Source organism: Aspergillus terreus, genomic scaffold (genome assembly GCF_000149615.1).
Source record: "Aspergillus terreus NIH2624 scaffold_1 genomic scaffold, whole genome shotgun sequence".
Taxonomy (NCBI): domain Eukaryota; kingdom Fungi; phylum Ascomycota; class Eurotiomycetes; order Eurotiales; family Aspergillaceae; genus Aspergillus; species Aspergillus terreus.
This window is the reverse complement of record NT_165972.1, coordinates 2,727,737-2,751,824: the sequence shown is the minus strand read 5'-3', so window position 1 is coordinate 2,751,824 and position 24,088 is coordinate 2,727,737. Positions and strand designations below refer to the sequence as shown.

The window sequence follows — 24,088 nt, the reverse complement described above, 5'->3', positions numbered from 1 at the left end:
GGTGTACCGGTCGTTGGGGCGGTCTATCTGGCGACGTCCATTGGCTCTGTAGGTCGCGTAGGGTCTGATAGAGCTCGGGATCTGATAGATGCAGAAGGCGCTGTTCAGGTTCAATTGTATAGTCAAGATGGGCGAGAGAGGGCTGCGATGGGCTCCAACCGGTCGTCGGATGATGCTTGATATAGGACGCCGGAAAGGGGCGGTCAAACACATTCAGCTCGTGGTAGTACAGATCCATCCCGCGATGCACGCTGGACCACCACATCACCTGGCCACTCTCCTTAGACTTTCGCATGAAGCTATTGTTCTGAGGATAGGGAAGCATCCAATGGCTCTGAATAAAGGAATCTTTTAGACCCTGTTTCCACTGACGAGCGGCGTCCTTGCCTTGGAACAGGGTAATCACCTCGAAGCTCTTTTGATAAAGAAGTCGGTAGGGCTTGTGATCCCATCCTTTTCGTTCGAATCGGCCATCGCGCCACTCCCATAGCCATGTAAAAAGGACATTAATATGTTTGACCGCCATGCGGTTCCCCGACGCAATATAGGGCGGACAGTGTTGGGTCTGCAGCGCGCCTTCGAGACTCGGCCAGCAGAGCGGGATCTCTCCCGCTAACGCTGCGCTTACGGATTCCGGCTTTAGAAGCCGTTTGATCTGCGTAAAAACATCCTTGCGAAAGGCCCGCAAACACAGCTGCCGCAGATATTTCTGCAGATAGTCTTGGCAGGTAGGAATACTGCTAAACTCGGTCATCCACTGGTGGATCTGGCTGATGCGAATGAAGTCCGTGCGAACATCCCGCACCTGGGAATAACGCGCGTGGTACGCGGCTTGGAGCGACGGGTTGTTGAATTGGATGTATTGCGTGGCCGGCTGTCGGAACACCATCATCTCCCAATCTATCTTCTCCAGGAACCAGCCGTACCCAAATTGCTGCATATTCCGCTGGAAGCCCAGCCCCTCGCACCGCCGAAGACCGTCCGGCTGGGTGGGATCCGGGCGAAACCAGACATCGCGCCAACAGCCGGAGACCCGCTCCAAAAGGCCGCCGGAGTAGGAGAATGGAAGGCAGCGGAGGAACATTAACATGACCCGGGTATGCTCCCAGGTCACAAAATGCCGGTCATTTAAGCTGTACACCATTTCAAACCCAACACAAAACTTGTTGATATTCCATCGGAACCAGCGAAGAAGCGTCAAGGTCGGCAAAGCGTAGTAACTCTCGACCCGATCTCCAGAACCCAGAAATCGGGTGGTAGACTGTTGCCGGGTCTGAAATTCGTGCAGAATCTGACAAAATAAAGCGTGAGAGACCCGGTGCTCTTCGCGCAGGCCAAAGACCTTAGGGACCGATCCTTGTAACGCAGCATGGCACCGTTGCTTTGTGGTGAGATAGGCCCGGTTGAGCGCGATCGGATTATGGCTAAGACCACCGCCAACGGTCTGCCACGTCTTGCGAAGCTGGGGATCCAGCGCCAAGGTCTCCGTTGCAGTATTGGTAAATGGATATGTATTGCCGGCGGCGAAGACCTCTTTCACACTAGCGTAGAATTGACTATAATAGAGACCGGCCCGCCGCTGCGGTGATGTTCGCCGGGTCTCTAACGTCAGGCTGCCGGTGTCTTCTAGCATACTGATTGGGTAGAAGTGCTGCAGAGCATGGGGCGCGTCCGCTGGCTGCTTGCTATGGATCCACTGGCTATACGCGTTCAGGCAACAACGCCGCCAGAGTAAAGATTGCGGCGGCCTCTCTTGCGCGCTCGCCGTGGTTGGGCAGGTTTCCTTACCGAGATCGTAGAAGAACGGCTCGGCAAGAACGTCCTCGTTAACAGCATTCTGCCAGTGTTGTTGAAAGCCCGTCATGAGATCGGCCAATGTGTCTGCCTTAGTCAGGGTCTTTAGGTTTTTCCCCTCGATTAGAATCTTAAGATCCTGAAACTGGTGGAATCCGGGGCGGTGGGTCGCCTCTAGAATCTGTTCCCAGATTGTGGGAAGCGCCTCGGGAGGAAGAAAGTAGGAAAGCAACTGCTCGCGGGGGATCGGATCCACTCGCTGGGACCGCATTTCCACTCCCCGGGCGGTCGCGTTCAGCCGGCTATGGTCGAAGCTAGAGGGGTAGTGCTGGATCAGGTCGCCGGAATAACACCGATTGATGATTGGGAGGAGGATTTCGTCCGTCCATTGCTGGAAATCCTGGTCTAGCAGACGGCTGGATTGCTGATCTTCCCGGTACAGTCGGGGAAAGAGTAGATACAGAGAGATATCTTCGAATCTAATTAGACGACCAAAGGTATAGTGCGGCACTTGATGGACCGGCCGGCGAACATGGTGGGCCTGCCCGGTTGAGTCGAAATACTGGACTGAAACCGGATCTAGATGCAGGCTGGACTGGAGGTCGGACACCGCCATCTGCGTAGGATGCCATCGGATCCCCCGACGAGCTACCGCCAGACTACTGACAAACCCACCCACGCTATCGATATCAACAGTCACGCCCAAGGAAGGATCGGGACGATGGTCGGCTGCCACGCAGAGATGCGTTGGGGATTCATCGGGCTTGTGAGGATCGATGCCGCAGTAGATCTGTTGTTTTCGTGCCTTGGTGACTTGCTGGGCGAGATTGGACTCGCGGGCCGCGATCGTAGCCGAGCCCAACACATCTGGGAAGTCGCCATCAATGTTAATCTGGTCCACATACTCCCCCAGCCCGGTATGAACCGAATGCGTCTCGTGGTGCGCCACACGGGCCCTGCTCATGGCACTCCCGACAACAGCCGTGATGCTGATACAGCTGGTCGGCCAGCGCGCGTGCCAGCGTGCAAATATCCTCGCCATCCTCGGCAGCCGCTGGGGCAGGGCTTCCGGGTTTCTAAATTTGATAGATCACCCTTCGAGGGGCTCACTGTGCGTTGGTCGGGAACTGTTCGGGAAGGTTAGGGGGTAGGACTAGCGGCAGGTTCGAGACTGTTAAGCTCTAGAGGCGGCTCGTCAATTAGGATAGAGCTATCTTCGAGCTCAAGAGGAGCTGGATCAGGGCTTAACGGCGGGAGCAACTCTTCCAGTTCATGGGTCACCGACAACGCCGCTATGCCAGGAACAAGAGCGATCGGGCGTTCACCAGTTGCAGATGGACCGGCCGAGTAGTATTCATCAAAGAAGGTGTTGCGTTTAGCCGCTTGGGCGGCTTGTCGCTGATTTCGTTGTCGTGTTATCTTCGCGGCCTGTCGCTCTTCTGCAGACTGATACTTGGGGGGCCGACCGCGCTTTCGGGTGGAAGTAGAGTTAAGGGGAGACATAATAACGGAAGAATCACTAGAACCGAAGCCTAAGAGAGGGGAGAGAAAGTAGGCGGCGCTATAAGATAGAGAGATTTCAAGTGCCTTGGTCGTCGAAAGTTGAAATAAGAAAAAGGGGTAACAGGATGAATAGGTCGGTTTCTATTCTGTCTCGAAGATGATCTTAAAACAACGCATTATTACAACCTTCCCTAGCCAGGCAACCGATAGCAAGGTTTTCGGACATGACCGAAAGTCTTACACTTTCCTTATAAGTAAACCAGTGTCAGAATGTGCGAAGCATAGCGGTTGAAAGAAGCAGTGTACAGTATGCCAGGAAGTAGAGGTGTTTAGAATATAAAACCAAAATAGGTCTAGTGTTGAGGACAAATCTGAAAGTAGTTTAGTGTTGAGGAATTTAATCGAAAAAGGCTTAGTTTTGAGACGTTAAGTCGAGCGGGATGATTAAGTAATCTTCCACCCGGAAAACCTCAAAAGTTGCCAACTTTGGCTAACGATTCCACGCGAACGGAAGAAGATATTAAAATTCTGATTGAAGGGCAGGATTGTGCATTAGCTACTCTATACCTCAGCGAATTTTTACATGGCATCGACGTTGTTGGGACTCTAAGTCTAGTCGGCAAACACCCTATGGCAATAAAAATTTACTATTTTATTAGAGATCTTTAAGAAGTTTAAGGCCTATCTTAATATAGAAAATAAATTATATTTTAAATAGATTTATACTTTGTTTACTGTTAATAAAGCATTACTAGTTAAACTAATATTCTTATTTACTAGAAATCTTATTGTAATTAGTTCTTAATTCTTTACTTTATAGTAAGAGACTTTCTTACAGTTATAACTAATAATATTAATATTAAACATCTTTTTAATAGCTTCTAAGATATTTATTACTATCGCCGGAGTTAGTTATATTCTAATATTATTAAAGCGATTATACTATAAATATATACTAATCGCTTTACTATTAATAAAGAATATTAGCAGATTTTCGATAAGATTAACCCTAACTCTATTATCTTTATATATAAGAAAAAAGACGATAATATAACCGAAATATCTTTATATATTAGTAATAATAAAAATATAGATAATATAGATAAGGATCCAGAGAATAGATTATTACTAGAATTTATATATATTACCCGGACTATTAAAGAAATATAATCTTTTTAATATTATTAATAATATTTAGAATAGTATAAAGAATAAAGAGTAAATAATAGATATTTTTTTTAATATATTCTTAAAGCAGAATATTTTAATTAATTTATTCTAAATAGTAAATTATATTACAGAATTACAAGAGTATTAATACCGAAATAAAAAAATATAGTAAATTATAAAGGTAATTAAAATATATTAATTACTATTTAATTTACAGTTAGATTCTTACTAAATTAATTTTCTCTATCTTATCGGCCGGTTAATCTAGTAAAATATAATTTTTAACCTTAATCTAACTATATCTCTTTAGTTATTAGATTTTTTATATCTTAACCTAACCTGGCCGGTTATAGTCAGGTTATAGTAAGGTATAATGATGAGGTTAACCCACTCTACATACGGAAAGCTTCTTAAAAACTATATAGCTGCTAGCAACAACTATATTAATAAAAAAAACTTTCTATTGCTATATCTAGATATATATAAGAAAGTCTTTACTTTAGCTAATATCTACAGCAGTTTTAGAGAAGTAGGGCTTAAGCCGCTTAATCCAGAGTATATTTTTTCTAAGCTTATCTTTTAACTATGTACGCCTATATTATTACTAGTTAAAGACTTAATTTCCTCTGCTTTTTAAACTCCGTAGAATACTTGCTAGTTAAATTAAAAGGTTTAAAGCCTATATAATAGCTTTATTAGAAAGCAGTAGCTTTCTAGTAGTTCTATTGTGTATATTTAATATCTAGAGAAAGCAGTGTAAATAGTAATGTAAACTACCCTTCTTTTACAGCAAAAAATTAGGGCTGTACACGCTGAAAATAGACAACAATATTAAAAAAAGATAAGAAGATATACTAAGATAGATAATAACCGCCTTTTTAATATGTAGAAAGGTGAAAATCGCGTTCAGTAGCTTAATATATAGCTTAATAAGCAGCCTACGGAATCTACTCTAGTGTCTTGTCGACAAGCTCCGCAGCGCTGTAGTAGGTATAGAACAATTAGATATATAATTCGACATTATCCTAGTAGATAGCTATAATTTCATGTATTTAGTTAGTTAGGTTTAATGGCGTTGGTGGTTGAAAAGGTTAAATTTCTATCTAAATACGGGAAAATTAGACCACTTGTTCGTGTGGACCACTTACCCGTTGAAAACGTTACAGTAAATACAATAACTAATAGTTCCTTTGTCTCTAAAAAGCGGTAATAATAGAAAGTCCTTTCTGACTTACTAAAGGGGCTTATAATATCTATTCATTATAGCAGCTATATTATAATATTCTAACTGAAGTTTCAGGCTTAGAAAATATTTAGTTTAACAGATAGAAGTATACCGGAATATTAAAATACAGGTAATTAGGGCACGAGTAAATCTATCGTGGGCATGATGGACGAGCTACTAGAGAGTAGGAATGCAAAATAAGGAGTAAGTGCTGATCGCCAGGTTATTGTTCAGCATAATGTAACCGATATATTGAGTGTTTATCTGCGACCCGTAGTATTTCTATACATAGATGCAAGAACTAAGCTTAGGAAATTGTCTCTATTCATATTTATAATGCTAGTTCGGAATCCCTGTCTTACATGACTCTTGACAGACCGGCAGCTTTCACTGCGGCACAGATTTCGTCCTCCGCACCGCTCCCTAGAGGACGAAGAGGAGACCGGACAGCGGCATAGTTCAAGATTCCACGAGCAACAAGGGCATGTTTTAGTGCCACTGTGCCCTCCATATGAGATCCGCGATGATAAACGCTCTTAGTGACGGGCAGGAGTCGGTCATGGATCTCGCGAGCTCTCCTGTAGTCCTTGGCTTTGCCAGCGTCGATTAACTGGAGCAACGCCTCTGGTGCAATGTTTCCATATCCCACGAGGAAGCCATCCACATCAAATGCCGTGTGCAGTAGATATTCGTCGTGGCAACTCAGGACCTGAAGATCGGGGCGCTCCCGCCGAATCACGGGGATCTCGGTATCCCATCGACGCATATTGCGGACTCCATTTTTCATGGCGAACACCCCTGGCTGGGCGGCGATATCGAGCATGGTCTCCAGGCTATAGGTCGCTTTGGTGTTGTCGGGGTATTGGAAAAGGATGAGCGGGAGACCGCTGACTTCGTAGACGCGCTGGTACCGATCCTGTGGAGCCCCTTCCTGATACCCGAAGCGCAACCATCCATGAGAGGGATATAGTAGACCAGCAGATGCACCAGCGTCCTTCGCTCGCTTGGCCTCGAGAGCGGCAACTTCGGTTCCCTCACCGGTGATTCCAGCGATGATAGGGACCTTGCCATTGACAGACCGCACGAAAGCCTTGATGACAGAGACTTGTTCTTCCTGAGTAAGAAAAGTTCCTTCGCCAGCATGGCCAAGGACAACAAGGCCTTTGACACCATCAATGCTACCAAGCCAACTTCCGAGGCGTTGAATGGCTTCGTAATCAATTTCACCGGTGGGAGTAAAGGGGGTCACCGGGGCAGGCGTCAAACCGCGCATATCAAAGCCAACCATTTTCAAGGGTGATATAGAGATGAGAAGTAATTGGGAGTATCAGGGAGGTGCAGATTATCTTTCAGTAGGATTGTTCATAGGTCAGCGATCACGTATCTATTGAGATCTGACTGGGTTTATATATATCAAGCTGTATATAGTTGCAGTGGCCGAATCCGAGAAATCCGCGATATCCGGTCCCACAGGACCCCAAACAGTCATCTGTCCTGTGGGTGACCGAGGTAAAGCGGCATCTTCTCCGCATTCATCCCCCGCATTCCCTGTCTTTTCCCCACAATAGTACTTTATGTAGGCAAGTCCGTCTTTTCCGAGTTCCTCTTACCATTTACCACCGCAACCATGGCCACGCCAACAGCAGATGACGCTTCCACCAACGTGTCCACGCCTAGGTCTCGCAAGAGACTCGCCGATCTTCTTACAGACTCAGAGGCGTCGGTTCCGCAAAATAGGAGGAGAGATCCCAAAGTCAGCCGAGCATGTGACTCCTGCAAAGCCAAGAAAATCCGGTGCTCGGGCACGCTTCCGTGCGACATATGCACGAGAAGGCAACTCTCTTGCTCCTATGCAACTAAATACACCCGAGGCCGGCCTCCTACACCGCCGTTAGGTGGGAAGGTTGCAGGGGATCTGACCTCTAGAGAGCAGGAACATAGAGGCAGAACAACCAACAGCGTTGTCAGTGAAAATGGTGTGGATAGTCAAAGTTACTGTGTGTCACTGTCTTCTCTTCGAGACGAGGCGCATGAGACCTCCCAATTACCTATCCATTGCCTTTCACCATTACGTGTATCACCAGACCTCGTGATTGAGGGCCAGTACTTTGACCCTACATCGGGGCTCAGCTTCTTACATCGAGCATGGGGAAAGTTGTTAATGCAGGAATCGCAGATGGCATCTTATGAGTCGACAGAGAGGGAAAGAAATCAGCCTCTGATGTCCGCTGGAGACAACCCTTTCCACCTCGTAAATGACCGCACAGTCGAGTCCGTCTGCACCGACATTGAGGCTCAAGATCTAGTCCGCTTCTACTTCGATACATGTGTGGTCACCTATCGGTTGCTCCATCGCCATACCACGGAGGGCTGGCTGGAATCTATGCTTAAGGATCGACGAGAGGGGCATCAACTTTCTCACTCCGTCGGCCATGCCAGGAGTGCCATCCTATTGACCATTCTTGCGATCGCAACATTTCGCAGATCTAAGATCAGCGACGATACATCAGCCACCGGCACAGCATTATCTTTAGAGAGAAGCGACCAGTTCTTCTGTACCGCAATGGATATGACCGACTCAGAGGTCGGCTTCCCGGCGCTGGAATCGGCTCAGGCTCGGCTGATCCAAGTCCTATACCTTCTGCAAACATCGCGCATGAACAAAGCATGGTATACATTTGGGTGTGCCGTGCAAATTATTTCCTCTTTGGGATTACACCGACGCAGAGGACGCCTACTGAATTCCTACTCGGCAGGATGCCCAGACTATATCTCACTTCAATGTGGGAGACGGGTTTTCTGGGTTGCGTACATCATAGACAAATACCTAAGCGTCGTCTTTGGCCGTCCGAGATTGTTTCACGACGACGAAATAGATCAAGAATTTCCTGATAGTGTGAACGACGAGGACATGATGACTCAGGATCATTCCAGCTGGCAAGCCACCGACGAGTGCCACATTGACTCACTCATATTCCATGCAAGGTACGTAGAATCTCTATCCCCTCAAGAAGTATAAACAGGTATTCACCGTATTCACCGACAATAGAATTGCAAATGTCATCGGCCGAATCTCTCGTGATGTTTACTCCACTGCCATAAAAGCTAACCAAGACCGGGTCTCATCTGCTGGCTCGCTCATAGAGGAGCTCCATGAATGGCGAGCGAGTCTCCCTCCTCATCTCGGAACCGTCAAACCGTCGACATTGATCCCAAGTTTCCGTCGTGAAGCGATCGCTCTCCAGCTGGCATATTCTCATGCCCTTATTCATGCCAATCGTCCGTTTCTTCTAGGCGATGGGTACCCGGTCAGTGATGCTTCTCGAATCAGAGATCGCATTGATGAGTGTATTTCTGCAGCAAAGAAAACACTTGAATTAGTCGAGTACATGGCACAGGACACTAATTTGTTTCATTCTTTTTGGTGGACGCATTATGCGACATTTTGTGCTCTGGCGGTGGTGTACGTTTGGAAAATACGCTCACATTCGGGCGACAATGCGCTTCCTCGTGGAACATATGTCGTATTGGATGAACTAGCCGAACGCTGCCATTCTCACCTACACAAGGCTAGCTCAGCAGCATCTCCCAGCAGAAGATATGGAGTTATACTAGACGAGATGAGACTTGAGGCAAAGCGACAGGCTATGAAAAATACGCGTCGTCGTTCGGTGCAAGGGACAGGCGGCCCGGACAATACATTTCGCGAAAGCTCGAATGACAACGAGGGTTCTATGGTTGCTGGAACTCTTCCTGAAGGCTGCGGCCCCATTGAGCCTGGGCTCGGCGGACTTCCGGATTTGCTTCAGTCGTGGCAAACGACGGACTGGCTGGATCTGGATTCTTCTGTAGGTGTAACTTTCGTCAAGTGATGATGGTAACATGTTGCTGATACTTGATCAGGCGTTTTACCCTATCCCAGAAGGCTTTGATTTTGCATGCTAATACTCTGCATTCTATTTTGCTTGTCAAACTTAGGTCTGGTTATTCTAGCAACGTTCCTGGGATATCCGATTCTACATTGTCTACTGTGGAACGAAGGCTGAGGTACACAAAGCACTTACAGCTTTTATCGAGAGACAAGAAACCGTTTAAATTGGTTCTGGACTGGTTGTGGTGTTCCGAAAGGTTCATACCAGCTAGGCGGTTCCTGTTTCCGTCTTGATGCCGGATTTCACGGATTCTTCGCCCCATCGCGGATATTCCCCCCGGAGAATAAAAACTCGGTGATGCTCCGTAGGGGCTCTGCCCCAGAAAACTGCAAGAATGTACGGCATTACCACATCTTTTCTATTATAAGTAATTGGTTTATCTGTCTGCGTCTTATGTTCCTGGGCATTTATCAATTGCGGTGACAAGTGAACAAGCTCATCGGCCTTTCGCAATCTCATCCTGTGCATCTACCGGGCCGCCGTCGAAAAGAACTCTCGATAATCAAGCTACCATATACCATTACTCACTTTTCACTCACCCATAATGAGTACCAATCGAGAAGCACGACGCGAGAACTTCTCAGTTGAGAAGGAGACTACGATGCATCTTGAATACCAGCCTGGACACATGCTATCTAGCGACGATGAAAACTTTCTGGCCGAGTATTCGGTTGAAGCGAAGAACAGGGTTCTGAGAAAGGTTAGTCCTGAAAGAAATTGGAGCTGCCACGCCAACTAACATCGCTGAAAGATCGATGTATGGCCAAAGTTACCCTGTATCCCATCCATTCTGCGGAGAATAACCTTGAATCAGTGGCGCCTGATCCCAATGCTGATGCTTTTGTATCTGATTACATACATCGATAAAACCAATATTGGTATGGCCATCAGCATCGGAAACTGCGAGCTTCCTACTAACTATTCCAGGGAATGCTAAGATAGAGGGCCTCCTCCCAAGCCTGGGAATGACTGGAGAGCAGTATAACATCGCCCTAGCTATTTTCTTCGTGCCGTTCATTCTTGCCGGTAAAACACGGCCGAAATATCTCCATATAACAAGCGTGGCTAACCTTTAGCGATAGAGGTGCCGAGCAATATTGTCTTGAACCGATTCAAGAGACCGTCTACCTACCTGGGAGCTCTCATGTTCATCTGGGGGGTGACCATGACCTGCACTGGCTTCATCCACAACTTTGGCAGCTTGGTTGCTATCCGGTTCTTGCTTGGACTATTTGAGTTTGTTCTTCCTTGCACGTACGGTTTGGTCGTGCTATCCTAATCTTGATTTCAGAGCAGGTTTCCTTCCTGGTGCGGTCCTCATCATCTCCAAATGGTATCTCCCAAACGAGACTCAGACTCGGATTGCTATTTTGTATACATCTGCTGCGTCGGGTGGTGCGTTTTCCGGGCTTCTTGCCTTTGGCATTGCGAAATTGGACGGTGTTGCCGGGTATGAAGGGTGGCGCTGGGTTGGTTTCACCCCGTATACCGTGCTGTCCTCACCGTCGGTTCTTACTAATTCATCCCTAGATATTTATTCTCGAGGGTCTCTCCACCATTTGCCTGGCCGTTGGTTGTTACTTTCTGTTGCTTGACTCGCCGAGTCTGTCTTCGGGTTGGCTCACGCCTGATGAAATCCGCTTTCTGGAGGTCCGGCAAGTTGCAAGTAACATCCAAGGATCACGTACCAAAGGCTTGGACTGGGGCGCTCTCATAGGCGTTCTCACTGACTGGAAGATCTATCTGCTTATCTTCGGAAGCTGGTCGAATGCTGTCCCCAATTACGCGCTCAAGTTCACAATGCCTCAAATCATTAAAGGCATGGGATTTACGTCCGCCAACGCACAGCTTATGACCATTCCTCCATATGCAGTCGGCGCGATGTCCGCTTATCTGTTTTCCGTGTTTGCTGACCGGTATACGTGGCGAATGCCCTTTATCGTCGCACCGCAAATCTGTCAGATCGTAGCATTCACGATCCTCTTCACAAAGTCGGCCCACATTGAAGACAACATTGCTCTGTGTTATTTCGGTGTTTGCCTCGCCTGTTTTGGGTACGCCATCCCTTGACCCCCGGTCGCTGGCGCTGAGCAGTAGTCTCCTGCGGCACAGTTGCTGATAATACGAGCAGAATGTACCCCATCCTCCCGGGTGTCAACGCCTGGAACGTATCAAACATTCCGAACCCGACTAAGCGAGCAATGGGCATTGGATATCTCATTTGCGCAGGTAATGCGGGCGGACTTATTGGCAGTTTCATTTACAAGCAAAATGAGGCGCCCCGGTACGTGACGGGCTATGGAAACTCCCTTGCGTTCGTCTCAACCGGTATTGTTGCCTGTCTGGTTCTGGAATGCATCCTCTACTACTTGAATCAGAAAAAGGCACAACTGAGTGCGACAGAGGTTCATGCGCGATACACAGATGAGCAGTTGCGAGAACTTGGGGAGAAGAGTCCACTGTTCCAGTATAAGTTATGACCGCATGCGCGATATGGATGTGGACCTGGCGGTCTTTCTTTTATGAAAATGTACATGGAATTTAATGTTACGAGAAAGAGAATATGTCTATATTTTCTAGTACAGGAGCAGGCTGAGAATGATGCGTTTGACGTGCTCGCTGGCTATGGGCCGACCTGTGGGCTGTGACGAGACTTGCGCCGGTATATCCCAGGCATAAGAGGCGGCACAGTGTCGTAGTAAGCCAAGGGGCAAATTGGGGTTTCCGGCAGCAGGACTGTTTCATGGCGAGATAAGGGGTAAGGGAGTAAAACTTGAGGTTTCGCGCTGTTAAAGGTCAGTCTCATGACAGATTGTTGACTGCACGATGATTCAGGGTTATTCCTTACAAACCCAGATGGATTCTAGGTTAGCCACGGTTCCATCACAGTTTATGTGGCCCCAGGAGAAGGGTATATCAGGCTTAGGCCGAGGCTCGGTTTTTGGAGTGTTGTATCCAACCATTTCGCACAGCTGCTGCCCCTCGTCCAACTCAATTGATGTTGTAAACGGGCTCGCCTCGAAGGTCGCATTGTTGGGGTTATAGATCATAGTCATAAAATAGCCCAGCACGGCGGGCATTGTCAGTTCCATGCACATGTGGCCCTGGTAGCGAGGATGCCAATAAGGGATCGAGCCATCCCCTGATTTGTTGGCGGTTTGCTCAACTATATAGGCAAGTTTTTCAGTAGCCGTTTTAGAGGCTTCTGAGTTCTTGATATGTGGCGTTATAAAGACCTGACCTAGTTAGTGAGTTACTGTGCACTGTCCTGGATTGTCTCACTTTATCATTAGGGTAATAATTCCGACGTGCTGTAAGGACTGATTGTAGGATTGTATCAATATTTTCCTTGAAGATCTCTACATTCTCGGCTTTGGGTCCGATAAAGAAGGAGCTGACAATTTCATGATTACGGCGTTGGCAGGGCATATTGTTGTTGATCTGACGGTATTCCGCGGTCCTAATAACAAAGTAATTTTAACGTCAAAGGGATGTACGTTACAAAACACCCTGAGAGCGACAATTCAGGCTCCTTTTATACTGGGTCAGACAACATATGGCCTACAGTATATTCCGTCAGGAATATTGGGACACTTCGCCGACGCCAGGTATATACTTAAAGTTATCGGCAGCAAATACCTTTTCCTGTAATAGAGTAAGTACACTGCATGTTACTGTTGTAATTATAATGATTATTGAATGATAGGTGTGCAACTAGGTACGCAAGCAAGGCATCATCTGTAGTCTACTTTTCCGCAATCGGAAATGAACTGAATGCATGTCTGTTTCCTAGATACATAACTATCAAATAAGTCGGCATCTAAATCTATAAACCTTCTGATTAGAAAACTTTTATTGTCTCTAGAAGGTGGGGGATGGGCCTGGTCTTGCACATCAATGTAGCAGGCTGGATTATACTTGGGCGTGCACGACTACGGCTGTACTTTGTACCCGGCTCAGTTCGACGGTTTGGGCCAGTTAATCTATCATTCTGGAAGATCCTCCACACGCGGCAACGTAAACTTTTAGGGACGCTACTCCCCGGACAGGAGATAGTCTAGATCCCTACGGGCGACCGTAGCCACCCTAGCACCATACTGGTCTCTCTCTGCTCTTCAAGATATCATGTGAGTGACGTACAACCGTCACAATGCAGATTTTATTTGGCTTTGACCAGGGATTTCTGAAATTGGTTCCCTAAGCTGCGTTTTTCCCTCTAGTTCCAGAATCGGCCGCAAACAGTATTGTTGCACAAAGTACCGCATCCTTGCTTCATAGACTTTCCTTGGGGTTTAGTAATCCTGGTTGCAAGCAGTATTGATGTAAAAATGCCTCTTTTTTTTACCTTACATTACCCGTTGAATCATATTCATATCCTGTTTTCAGTATGCAATACAGGATAGTCTTCTATTTCGCGCTTGGTGCCCTAAGACTATTTCTTCGGCGCAAAGAAGAGTTTATAGAGATAAACGATCCTGTGTGGAGAATATGGGTACATTTGAGAACAAATTCCAACCCCCGGAACCGCGGAATTGGAAATTGTATTCGCCAGTAGCGACATTAAATAGCGATCGCCATGGCCCATTTAAGGACATAGAATCTACTTCTGATGTCGTTGACGGATAACTAGGAATTGATCTATTGTATCCACGCCTCAACTGTTTGGGCATGCACATAGGGCGGTGTGGGCGCAGAGGAACATGGGATTTTAATCAATTACAGAGAAAAGGCACTCCACTGCGGTGCCAGTAGACAAGCCCTGGGACTAAAGTTAGACAACCTTCCTTCTTGCTCAGAGCATAGAACCTTGTGATCAGCAAATTCAGAAGCTATGAGCATCTAGAACCCATTGAAGGATGGGCATGCTACCTACTTTTGAAACTGACAAATACTACGCACCTTTATATTTATGCTAGTATGATATAGCTACTGAATAATAAGCCCCGGTTGCAATTGCCGAGCCAATCTATTTGAGCTGTAGTGTTTCTTTTGTGTAACTATACAAGGTGCCTTCCAAACTCTAGGTAGTTTTGGACTTCTGTTATCTTCTGTTTGCAGCTAGTAGTCTTGCAGCCTTTTTGGTCCGCCGAGCTTCGATTCATCCTGATGTCTTCAAGGCAATACGTGAAACAGACATAAGCTGGCCGTAACTATGAACATACAGTCCATTTCTACTGCTATATCTAATCCATTGAACGTTATATCTATATCTAAGTCGCAGGTAGGGGGTTGTGGTACCAGCGATGGATCTGCCTTGTCCCTATTGTGTTTCAGCGTCCCCAGCAACGCCTACCTCCTTAAGAAACCATATTTAGGTGCTATAAGCTTAAGAGTTCATAGATTAGAAAGTTACATGAAGTTTCTCAAACCTCTTACTTTTGTAATTCTCTTCGTAACTGTTATAGCTGCGCGCTGGTATCTACTATTCTATGTGAATTGAATAGGGCCATCGCTATTGAATTTTGTACAGAGGAACGTGTTTGGATTAGATTGCGCACTGTTCTGCTTGTACTTAACTTATCTCACTAGCCGTGGCATGTTAATAAATCGCTAGCCTTTGCATACAATAAAAAAGATCTTCAGCACGAATATACTTTTAATAATTATTCCCTAACAAAAAGGATCCAGTTCGTCCTAACGCAATGCGTACTAAATATATCATCCCAGTATCACGCATAAGAATACTGTACAATTCACAAGACTTCAAATGTAATGATGGATTAACACTGAGAGGCATTCTACTTCCAGGTTCAGAAACTGTATAATTAACAGACCAAACCAACCTGGACGTAGTATCAGTGCAACTGTACCATCTAACTTTATTGGAAAAAAAAAAAAAAAAAAAAAAACGTCAGATCCTGGAATACGTATCTCTGTGTTCATTTATGCAAGTCAGCTACTGGTTATTTGGAATTATATGCTAAGGTCAACTGATTGTGTCATTCCAAAACCCAAATGCCTCAATAGTTCTCCCAGTGATAGAACTATGAAATCATTGAATATATGAAAAGGTATATATTTTCCCTCCATCTTGTTGGTCTGCTAGGGGAGAAAACATGATTACTTGTTTCCTCATTTAATTCCTGATCACACTTGAAGTCATTACTCTACTGTAACAATAGCATTCTTTCACACTATACGCAGTCATGCCATCTGATACATTGGAACAGGTTCTCACAAAGTATGTATTTATAGATGCTTCTGATGCTGGATACCCGGAGCTAACCACTACTGTGTCCTTTTCTAGAATTGACCAACTCGCCCAACACTTTGTTACCGACAGTAAGTCTTTCTGCTGAACTACGCACCTGTACGCCTATGCTAATAAAGTTGGTCTAGGGCTCGCGAAGGCGGTTGAAATAAAATCGGTTTCCTCTGATTTAACTGACGAAGGGCGCAAAAATGTTGGTCAGGTATGATACTGCACTGTGTTAAGGGGGCTTACAATTCTAAGCTTACTCGCTGACTTGGGTTGATTGCTGTTTGTAGATGACTGCTTTCCTCGTGGACCAACTTAGTGGTTTAGGGGCCAATGTTGAGCGGTGTCCATTAGGTAACCAACCGGACACCGACCCGGTTCTAGCGTTACCAGATGTGGTACTTGCGAAGTACCCGGCCACGCCTGACCCCAAGAAGAGAACCATTCTTATCTATGGCCATTATGATGTCCAACCGGAAGGCGAAGGGTGGACGTATCCTAGAAAACCTTGGAAGCTTACGGAGATAGATGGGAAGTTGTATGGGCGCGGCTCAACTGATGATAAGGGACCACTGCTCGCCTGGCTCAACGCGCTTGAGGCGTACCAGAAGGCGGGAGTTGATCTTCCCGTCAACCTCCTTTTCTGTTTTGAGGGAATGGAGGAGTCGGGCTCTGTTGGCTTGCGGGATTCGCTCATCAAAATCAGGAGTTGCTCAGCAAAGTCGATGCAGCTTGTATCTCTGACAACTACTGGCTGACCCCCCGGAAGCCGTGTCTGACCTACGGCCTCCGGGGTATCAATTATTTCACCATTAGCATCGCCCAAAAGCCCCTTCCAGGACGTAAGCCTGTGCCGCTTCACAGCGGTATATACGGTGGAACAGTCCACGAGCCGATGACTGACCTTATGATCATGCTGTCCAAGCTAGTTGACTCAAAGGGCAACATCCTTGTCCCCGGAATCAATGGATTGGTTGACGATACTACAAGTGAAGAGATCGAGAGATATAAAAAAATCGACTTCTCTATGGAAGAGTTCAAGAACACCATAGGGAGTGAGGCAGCAATCTACGACACGGCCCCGGATACGCTCATGCACCGCGGGAGGTACCCCTCAATAACAATCCACGGCATCAGTGGTGCAGACTCTAGTCCTAATCAAACAACAGCTATCTATCCTGAGGTCACCGGAAAGTTCTCTGTCCGAACAGTCCCAACCATGGACGGTAGTGTGGTAACCGCCTTGGTGGTGCATTTCCTTAAGCAGGAGTTCAACAAATTGGGGAGTAAAAATACATGTGAAGTACGAGAATTTGGGGAGTCTGCACCGTATTGGGTCGGAAATATTGATGATCCAAATTTCGCAGCGGGAAAGGCAGCGACTAAACGGGTGTATAACACGGATCCTGATATGACTCGCGAAGGTGGAAGGTTAGTTTCCCCATCTATTGCTCTCTCTTTCAATAAACAATTGCTCATGGTTGTGCTGCTATAGTATTGGTGTTACTTTGGAGCTCCAGAAAGCTTTGGGAACTAACAAGAGCATTATGTTGCTTCCAGTTGGCAGGTCCGATGATGGTGCTCATGGGCCGGATGAGAAGCTCGACAGGGACAATTACATCAAGGGAAGCAAATTGTTAGGTGCTTACTGGTGGTACTTCGCCAAGCCTTAGGCTTAGTATTTGAACGTGTATCATTCGCTCTCTCTGTGCAGTCTCAGTTTTGATCTAAACGAGGCATCTAATATTAAAAGTCATGGCTCTTAGACCTGTCCATGCTTATAGCACAGAAGAGGTCCAAGCCCCCGATATTCTGCCATAGTTGGCTAACTAGTGTTGTATATTTTTTCAGGGTCCTGTACATTATCTAGCTGAGCGCTCTGCTCATTGGTGTCTGCTTCTAAGTCTTACCTCTTCCTCAAACCGGGGATCTGGGGATGCAGTAAACGTCGGTCTCACAATTCAGCTACTCTCCCCCTCCCTCCCCTCCCTGTACCCTCCCTGTACCAAGCAGCGGAGAGATTGGTGGGCTAAGCGGTTCTAATTAGAATAATGATAAGATAATAATAGTAGTAGTATCTTATTGTCAACGGTCTCATGTTTGCATTACCTAGGCGCGTATATTACTCTTGAATGCCACTGCTTATTCTCCTTTCCTCTTCCCTCCACCCCGCGCCAGCTTCGTTGTTTTAGAATATGCTCCTACATCAGATCTTGGAAGCCCAGCTATTCACATCGTGACCCTCGCATTGCAATACCCTAAATCAGAATGGACATTTATCCGCCCCAAGCTCCACGTGCCTCAGACCTTCGCGCTACCGCCGCCCAGAACCTGGTCAGATTACTTCTCCCACTGCTCACGGATGAGGCGGGGCCCTGTTCAGCAACGATCCAGCCGGCCCAGCTCCAAGATATTTCGCTAGAATCTAGCAGCTGCAGAGAAATCCTCTCTGCTATCCAGGCTCTGGTCCCTACCCTAATACCCAAGAGCCCAATATTTGCAACCTTCCATGACGGTCGGGTGCATGATCCGCTCGGCGGCGGTTCCTATGCCTTCCAGGAAGATGTCGTCGAGCCCGTCCTGCTTGCTCTCACAAACGACGAGATTCTCTCAAATAGCGAGAAGGGGCTTCTGGTTGACAAGCGGAGCAACGCAATGGTCCCCAACAACTACCCAGGGTGCTCTGTCCAACTCCCAACCCGTCCCATCGTCATCCATGCCGGAGCGCAACCAAATAACTCTCCTCACGCTGGCACCCTTGTTGTTTTCTGCTATGCTTTCTCGCTCGCTCAAGAGATCCGTAAACGGATGCAGGCCACGGTAGCTAATACAGACTCGAAGCCGCCTACCATCTCAGTCGAGATCACTTTTGTCGACACCGCTCCAGTCCAGGACCACGAGACCACAATCGGCGGAATAAAATACCAAAAATCTTACAGAAACGTTCCTGGGGCACTTGCCATCGCATATGGCCGATTATATGCAGGTTCTCAATCTCTTGTCAAACTGGTCTGATATCCCCTTTTACGACAACCTTCCAGGGCGACTTCTTCTCTCACCCTACCATCCCTTTCCCTCCTTCGCTACATCATTACCAACCACGAGTTGCTCGGGCATCAGCTTTCCCCCAAGTATGGCACGCTAGCCCTCCGTGCTGCATGCCCCGTCCCCGGCTGTGGCCTGGCAGAGAAACATGGCCGGCTCAATGTATATAACAATAACAGCAATCACCAAACCGCGAATGCGGCTTCCGCCACTCCTGACGCTACAATTACCTTCCACTGCCCGGATCATGGCCCGCACACTATCTGCATCTCCGAACCTGCCGACGTTGCCCGTCTGGAAGCAAACGCCCCGGCACGCAATCTCATCCGCAGCATGAGCCAGCTGCTAGACACCAGCGTGCATCACGTGCGTATCACGGGCGCGGACTACGCCGGTATGTACCAGGAGGTGTTCCTCTACCGTCCCCTGGCGGGCTGGTCGGGAGCTACAAGTTTGGCAGCGGGACGGACACCGCATATTCTGTACGCACCACTTATTGTGGATTGGAGCGGCGCGAAGTTGTCCAAGGCGTTGTACGTCCGCGAGGGTGGATATGAGACAATGAAGGTATTCGGGACCGAAGGGCTGTGCAGCTTTACGCAATTAAAGAGCCTGTTCGACGGTGACGGGGTGGAGGGGCTAGGAAGGCTGTGGGAGGAGGTGCAAGGGTGGTTAGAGGATCCAAGAAAGTTATTCAGGGCATTTTCAGTTGAGTATTTACGAAGGGTGATTATGGAAGGACAAAAATGGATAATCCCATAAGTGTGGAAGGGGCTGTGGCGGTGGCGGTGCCAACGAATTACCTGGCGGTCAGCTAGTTAGTAATTATGCACAAGTCATTCTTACCTTACTCAGCGGCGCGTCCAGGTACATGTCAGAATACCCAGTATGTTGTTATTATTCTTGTTTGGTAAAACACGTCCACATCTTTCTCAGTCTCAACCTTCACCTCGCTCTCCCACACCTATTTATCCTAAAAATGGCACCCTCACGTCCTCCGCTGACCAAGCCATCCTCATTTACACAGACTACTCTCAATGGCTCCTTCTCTCGACGCACCTCGCAGACCACCATATCCATATCTGATAATACACATCGAATATCCAAGAAGCCGCCGCCAGCCAAGTCAAAGTCTAAGTCGGCTGGTCCCACCGCCTCCGACCGGATGTTAACCGATGTGCTTCTGTCTATCAAGCCAGTCCACCTGGCTAACATTGTCAGCCGGCAGAAGAACCATGAGTACCGCAAGTACCGGCTGCGTGATGGGGTCACACGATTGTGGTTTTATGAGACAGGCGATGGCGGCGGGGGCCGGGCATCTATTACGTGTGTTACTTCTTATCTATCTACTTCCCTCTCCATAGCTCTGTCCGCGCTTGCTGTCTTTCTCCGCTTCTCCGCCTCTTTATCCTTTTGCTGATATATTCCCAGGCATATCGCAGTTATCCCAGCTTCCATACGCCATACGCCTGGTTCCGTGCCAGCCAAGCCCTTTGGCATCGGCAACGCGGAATTCAACGCCGGGTTGAAGGAGTCTAAGTACGGATACCCTGTTCTGGAACTTTACGAGCTGGTCCACCCGGTGACGCTAGCTGAGATGAAGACCCGGTGGGGGATGGGTGGTGCGCCAATGGGCTGGCGTTACGTTGGGCGCGATTTATGGGAGGATAGATGGGGAGAAAATCAAGGCAGAGAGGAGAAAGTGACGCAGGTGTTTTGAGGCCATTGAAAATCATGAAGCAAAATGAGAGCCCTTGCGTAGTTGGTCATGAATCATGTTACTGTAGATTTTATGTGTGCTAGTAGTTGTAATGTGGTGTGTAATTCGACTAGTACATCCGCTAGCATCTGTATTCCTAGAAATGCAGCGGGAATCTATATATTCTCTGTTCTACTTCCGACTACTTCCTATCCTACTACCATATAAGACACTACAGATTAGTTATTTTCTACGTAAGAATGCAATTTAACCAATGTCCTTCTGTCTATAAAGCCAGTCCACCCGGCTAAAAATGTCATATAATCGACGCACAAACGCCACAGAGGGGCGTTGGATGGTTTATCTAGGACTACAGCATCGTACCTAATAATGGTTTCTTCTGTTTATGGCCTAAAAGAGCATTATACTCTTATAATTGGGGCCAAATCCGATAATCGATTTCGACGCTGCACCTCTCCTAGCGATTCGAGGGGGCGCCATCCTTGCTATCGCGGAGTTGTCGAGGTAAATGGAGAGGCTTTCATCCGCTGTCCATTTTCCAGGAGTTTAATAAGTGGTAGGACCGCTCGCGCTGCCTAGGAACCCAGGAACTTGGCCCTCAGCTAGTGCCGAACCAAAAAAGAAAAATACCTTGCGTCATAGCTTACCACTAGTGTCGCCTATCAGTATCTTCTTCTTTGTCTTTTCTCTTCTTGTGGGACGTTGAGTATCTTACGTTTACAGCAGTGCTTGATCATCGACCAAGTAGGTGAGTTACCGACTTTGACCTGTATGCTGGAAGATTCACCTAATCCATCTGGACCTGCATGACCGACATGCAATACGTCAGCACAGCAACTTTCTTGTAGTGGATCGACAGAGGGGATTAAGTCACATTATTGTATCCAGGAAAGCAAGTCTTCTGGAATCCTCACCATCGCGGGGTTTTTTAGGCTTTTTAGTAACAAAGCTAGGCTTTTCTTGTCAGTAGCAGTAGTTAGGTACCTAGCTTAAGTACTACTAAGCCGTAGAAAAGGGGCGCAGTGCGCAGGGTATCTTAGAGTCGGTCGATGCGCTGTTCAGCGCCGCCATCTTTCTGGCGATGAGCGCAACAGTAGTAGTGTTACCAGTGATTTTTCTCTACTACATACCTCCAATCCGTCGTCAACTGGGACATCTTGGATGATGGAATCTTCCATCTCCCTTCCCTTCTGGGGAGCCCAAACATCATATCTAAAGTACGTACAATATCTCTCAAGCCCTTGCCCTTTCCATCCCGATGACTGACGCGCTCTAGCTTTTGCGAAGAGGTATGCCAGAGCCTCATCAGTCATCTTGTCTCTACTCTTTTTCCCCGAATACTAATGGTCGATTTGCCAACAATTAAAGGACTACGTCATCTCTCGATACGTTGCTGAGTTTGTGAACACTTTTAGCAGCTTGGTTTTTGGTGCGTAGGTGGGCAACCTACCATCGCGTGGGCCTTCGTGGCTTACCATCAGACATCTAGTTGCCTATGGGATCGATGGCCTGCTGAAGCTCCGACACAAACAAGAGGCTACGGTGTCCCGCGCAGTTCCGTATTTTGGCCTGGTGGGCGTGGGTGTTTGCTCAGCTAGTTACCATATGACCCTGAAATATCACACGCAAATGTGTCAGTTTCCCCCAAATCTTGTCGTCCTCCGGTTGACTGTCGCCGACGTCCTGTTATGCATGCCAAGTGGACGAATTATCGATGCACCTTCTGACTACACCGCTCCTGTACCGCCTTCTGACCTTCCAGGCCAGCCCTCGGTATACCAGGATCGTGGGCGTCGTCCTTGCCATTGAGTTTACTACGGTTATCGTAATTCATATGGTCATGGATGAATTCCTTCTGCACGCCGTAATCGGAGTTTACTTGATCGCGACACGTACTCTGAAATTAATTTCCCGGAAAATTTCCGATCCGTTCGCCAGGAGAAATGTTCGGAATATGGCTCTGTTTGGCTGCTGTGAGTCCGCCTCTCGACGAATTGACCGATGAGATAGTACTAACCGACTCAGTCTGCTTCATATTCGCCTACATAGTCTGGTTGATCGATGGATGGGCTTGCGGTTCCCTTACCAGTACCCCGCACTCGGTGGGCGTACCCTTAGCGTTTCTATTGGAATTACACGGGTGGTACGCCGCTTATTCCCTGCGTTTGGAACTTCAGTTCAAAGGAAACTGACCAGAGAACTCAACCCCTCTAGGTGGCACGTATTCACCACCTTCAGCGGGTACATTGCGGTTGTGGTCGTGGACATGATCACTTCGGACGAGATGGATGTCGATTCTATGGAGCAGTTAGCCTGGCCTCTTTGCCTCGTGGCGAGATTCACGGCGCCACCACCGGGACCGAAGAAGCAGGCTTAATCCTATAATATTGGTGGTTCTCTACGACAGGCCCCTCCTAAGTCCGTTTCGAGAGTAAAGGACCAGCCTCTATCGGCTTCATAGGCTTACAGGTATACAACATATGTTTGTCGGTTGGTGGGACGTGATTGTTGCAAGCAGTACACGGTATGACCCTGATAGGGAGGATGATTGTTGTATTCGAAGTAAAACTACCTCAGGTTCGACCTGAAGGGTAGAACGGTACGGTACATCAGATAGACCACAAGCAAACGAATGACCAATATACATAAGGAACGCAACAGTGACTTTCATTTCATGGTACTTCGGGCATCTGCAATTGCAGTCCGCGTCTTCGCCGACCAACCAATCTTAGCTTCCGGACCATCAATCGTAGCGGCTCATGCTCATTATGCTAGCTCGAGTGTTGCTCGGTGCCAACAAGCCTTCGCTGTCCCTGATTGGGCCAGGTGTCTTCTGTTCAATGGAATCACCGAGGTTATATCAGCTGCTGTAGATGAGGAGGCTTGATACGTAGGACTATCGAGATACCACTTTCACACTATGTAAAATGAGGTTTATCCTCAAGGCTGTGTGAGAGTATGGCTGCTCGGCCAAAAGCATACCGCTCATTTCCAAGACGCCTTCCCTCAAAGCTTCCATAGGCGCACCCGGTCAGAGCCGTGCAGTGATTGAAGGCGTTCGTGCTTACTGATAGAGGGCCACCCATGCCTACGGAGTATCTGATGTTCTGTGTCTTGGAAATTGTTCCAGCAGATGCCGCCAAGGCCGCCCGCCAACCAAAGCACTCCGGTTCTCTCGCCAGGTATCAGCGAGATTCAGACTGATCAGCAGAGAAGCTTGTCTAGAGATTGACTGCCCCGTGGACTAGGGGTAGTCCGCCCCATCCGGGCAATTGATTAAGGACTGGGTGATATGATCACCAGCATGACGCCTGATTGAGCGATGGACCATGACTCCGATTTTATCACGGAGTACGATGTAAGGAGCACCGTTCTACTAGCTGATATTCATGAGTGAATGACCAAATTATTGTGACTAGAAACGGCTCCGCCACAGAATATAGAGCCACTTGGGACCTTCCTTTCCTATCGTCCCATTTTACAAACATAACAACCACACT

General features: G+C 47.5%; 8 protein-coding genes across 8 annotated transcripts; 5 read left to right on the top strand and 3 right to left on the bottom strand.

Annotated features, from left to right (window-relative positions):
- Positions 1-7: 7 nt before the first annotated feature.
- On the bottom strand, positions 8-3,297 carry ATEG_00981 (uncharacterized protein; the record flags this gene model as incomplete). Its single annotated transcript, XM_001211067.1, has 3 exons — positions 8-2,792; positions 2,905-2,965; positions 3,135-3,297. Coding segments are annotated over 3 exons (3,009 nt in total), but the record flags the coding sequence as incomplete, so codon positions are not given.
- A 2,195-nt stretch (positions 3,298-5,492) lies between these two features.
- Positions 5,493-6,980, bottom strand: ATEG_00980 (dihydrodipicolinate synthase family protein; the record flags this gene model as incomplete). Its single annotated transcript, XM_001211066.1, has 6 exons — positions 5,493-5,503; positions 5,616-5,663; positions 5,703-5,710; positions 5,871-5,956; positions 5,995-6,013; positions 6,055-6,980. The coding sequence occupies 6 exons, from the start codon at positions 6,978-6,980 to the stop codon at positions 5,493-5,495; spliced, it is 1,098 nt and encodes a 365-aa protein (XP_001211066.1).
- Positions 6,981-7,868: 888 nt separating this feature from the next.
- On the top strand, positions 7,869-9,564 carry ATEG_00979 (fungal specific transcription factor domain-containing protein; the record flags this gene model as incomplete). Its single annotated transcript, XM_001211065.1, has 2 exons — positions 7,869-8,677; positions 8,742-9,564. 2 exons carry the CDS (start codon positions 7,869-7,871, stop codon positions 9,562-9,564), a joined length of 1,632 nt encoding a protein of 543 aa, XP_001211065.1.
- Positions 9,565-10,168: 604 nt separating this feature from the next.
- On the top strand, positions 10,169-12,104 carry ATEG_00978 (putative MFS transporter; the record flags this gene model as incomplete). The annotated part of the gene is made up of 6 exons (XM_001211064.1): positions 10,169-10,324; positions 10,563-10,650; positions 10,707-10,860; positions 10,916-11,093; positions 11,155-11,678; positions 11,756-12,104. The coding sequence occupies 6 exons, from the start codon at positions 10,169-10,171 to the stop codon at positions 12,102-12,104; spliced, it is 1,449 nt and encodes a 482-aa protein (XP_001211064.1).
- Positions 12,105-12,171: 67 nt separating this feature from the next.
- Positions 12,172-13,053, bottom strand: ATEG_00977 (uncharacterized protein; the record flags this gene model as incomplete). The annotated part of the gene is made up of 3 exons (XM_001211063.1): positions 12,172-12,410; positions 12,473-12,860; positions 12,907-13,053. The coding sequence occupies 3 exons, from the start codon at positions 13,051-13,053 to the stop codon at positions 12,172-12,174; spliced, it is 774 nt and encodes a 257-aa protein (XP_001211063.1).
- Positions 13,054-15,770: 2,717 nt separating this feature from the next.
- On the top strand, positions 15,771-17,496 carry ATEG_00976 (uncharacterized protein; the record flags this gene model as incomplete). The annotated part of the gene is made up of 6 exons (XM_001211062.1): positions 15,771-15,805; positions 15,872-15,906; positions 15,964-16,037; positions 16,114-16,531; positions 16,708-17,254; positions 17,319-17,496. The coding sequence occupies 6 exons, from the start codon at positions 15,771-15,773 to the stop codon at positions 17,494-17,496; spliced, it is 1,287 nt and encodes a 428-aa protein (XP_001211062.1).
- A 595-nt stretch (positions 17,497-18,091) lies between these two features.
- Positions 18,092-18,838, top strand: ATEG_00975 (uncharacterized protein; the record flags this gene model as incomplete). Its single annotated transcript, XM_001211061.1, has 1 exon — positions 18,092-18,838. One exon carries the CDS (start codon positions 18,092-18,094, stop codon positions 18,836-18,838), a length of 747 nt encoding a protein of 248 aa, XP_001211061.1.
- A 1,009-nt stretch (positions 18,839-19,847) lies between these two features.
- Positions 19,848-20,588, top strand: ATEG_00974 (uncharacterized protein; the record flags this gene model as incomplete). Its single annotated transcript, XM_001211060.1, has 2 exons — positions 19,848-20,194; positions 20,300-20,588. The coding sequence occupies 2 exons, from the start codon at positions 19,848-19,850 to the stop codon at positions 20,586-20,588; spliced, it is 636 nt and encodes a 211-aa protein (XP_001211060.1).
- Between the last annotated feature and the right edge of the window lie 3,500 nt (positions 20,589-24,088).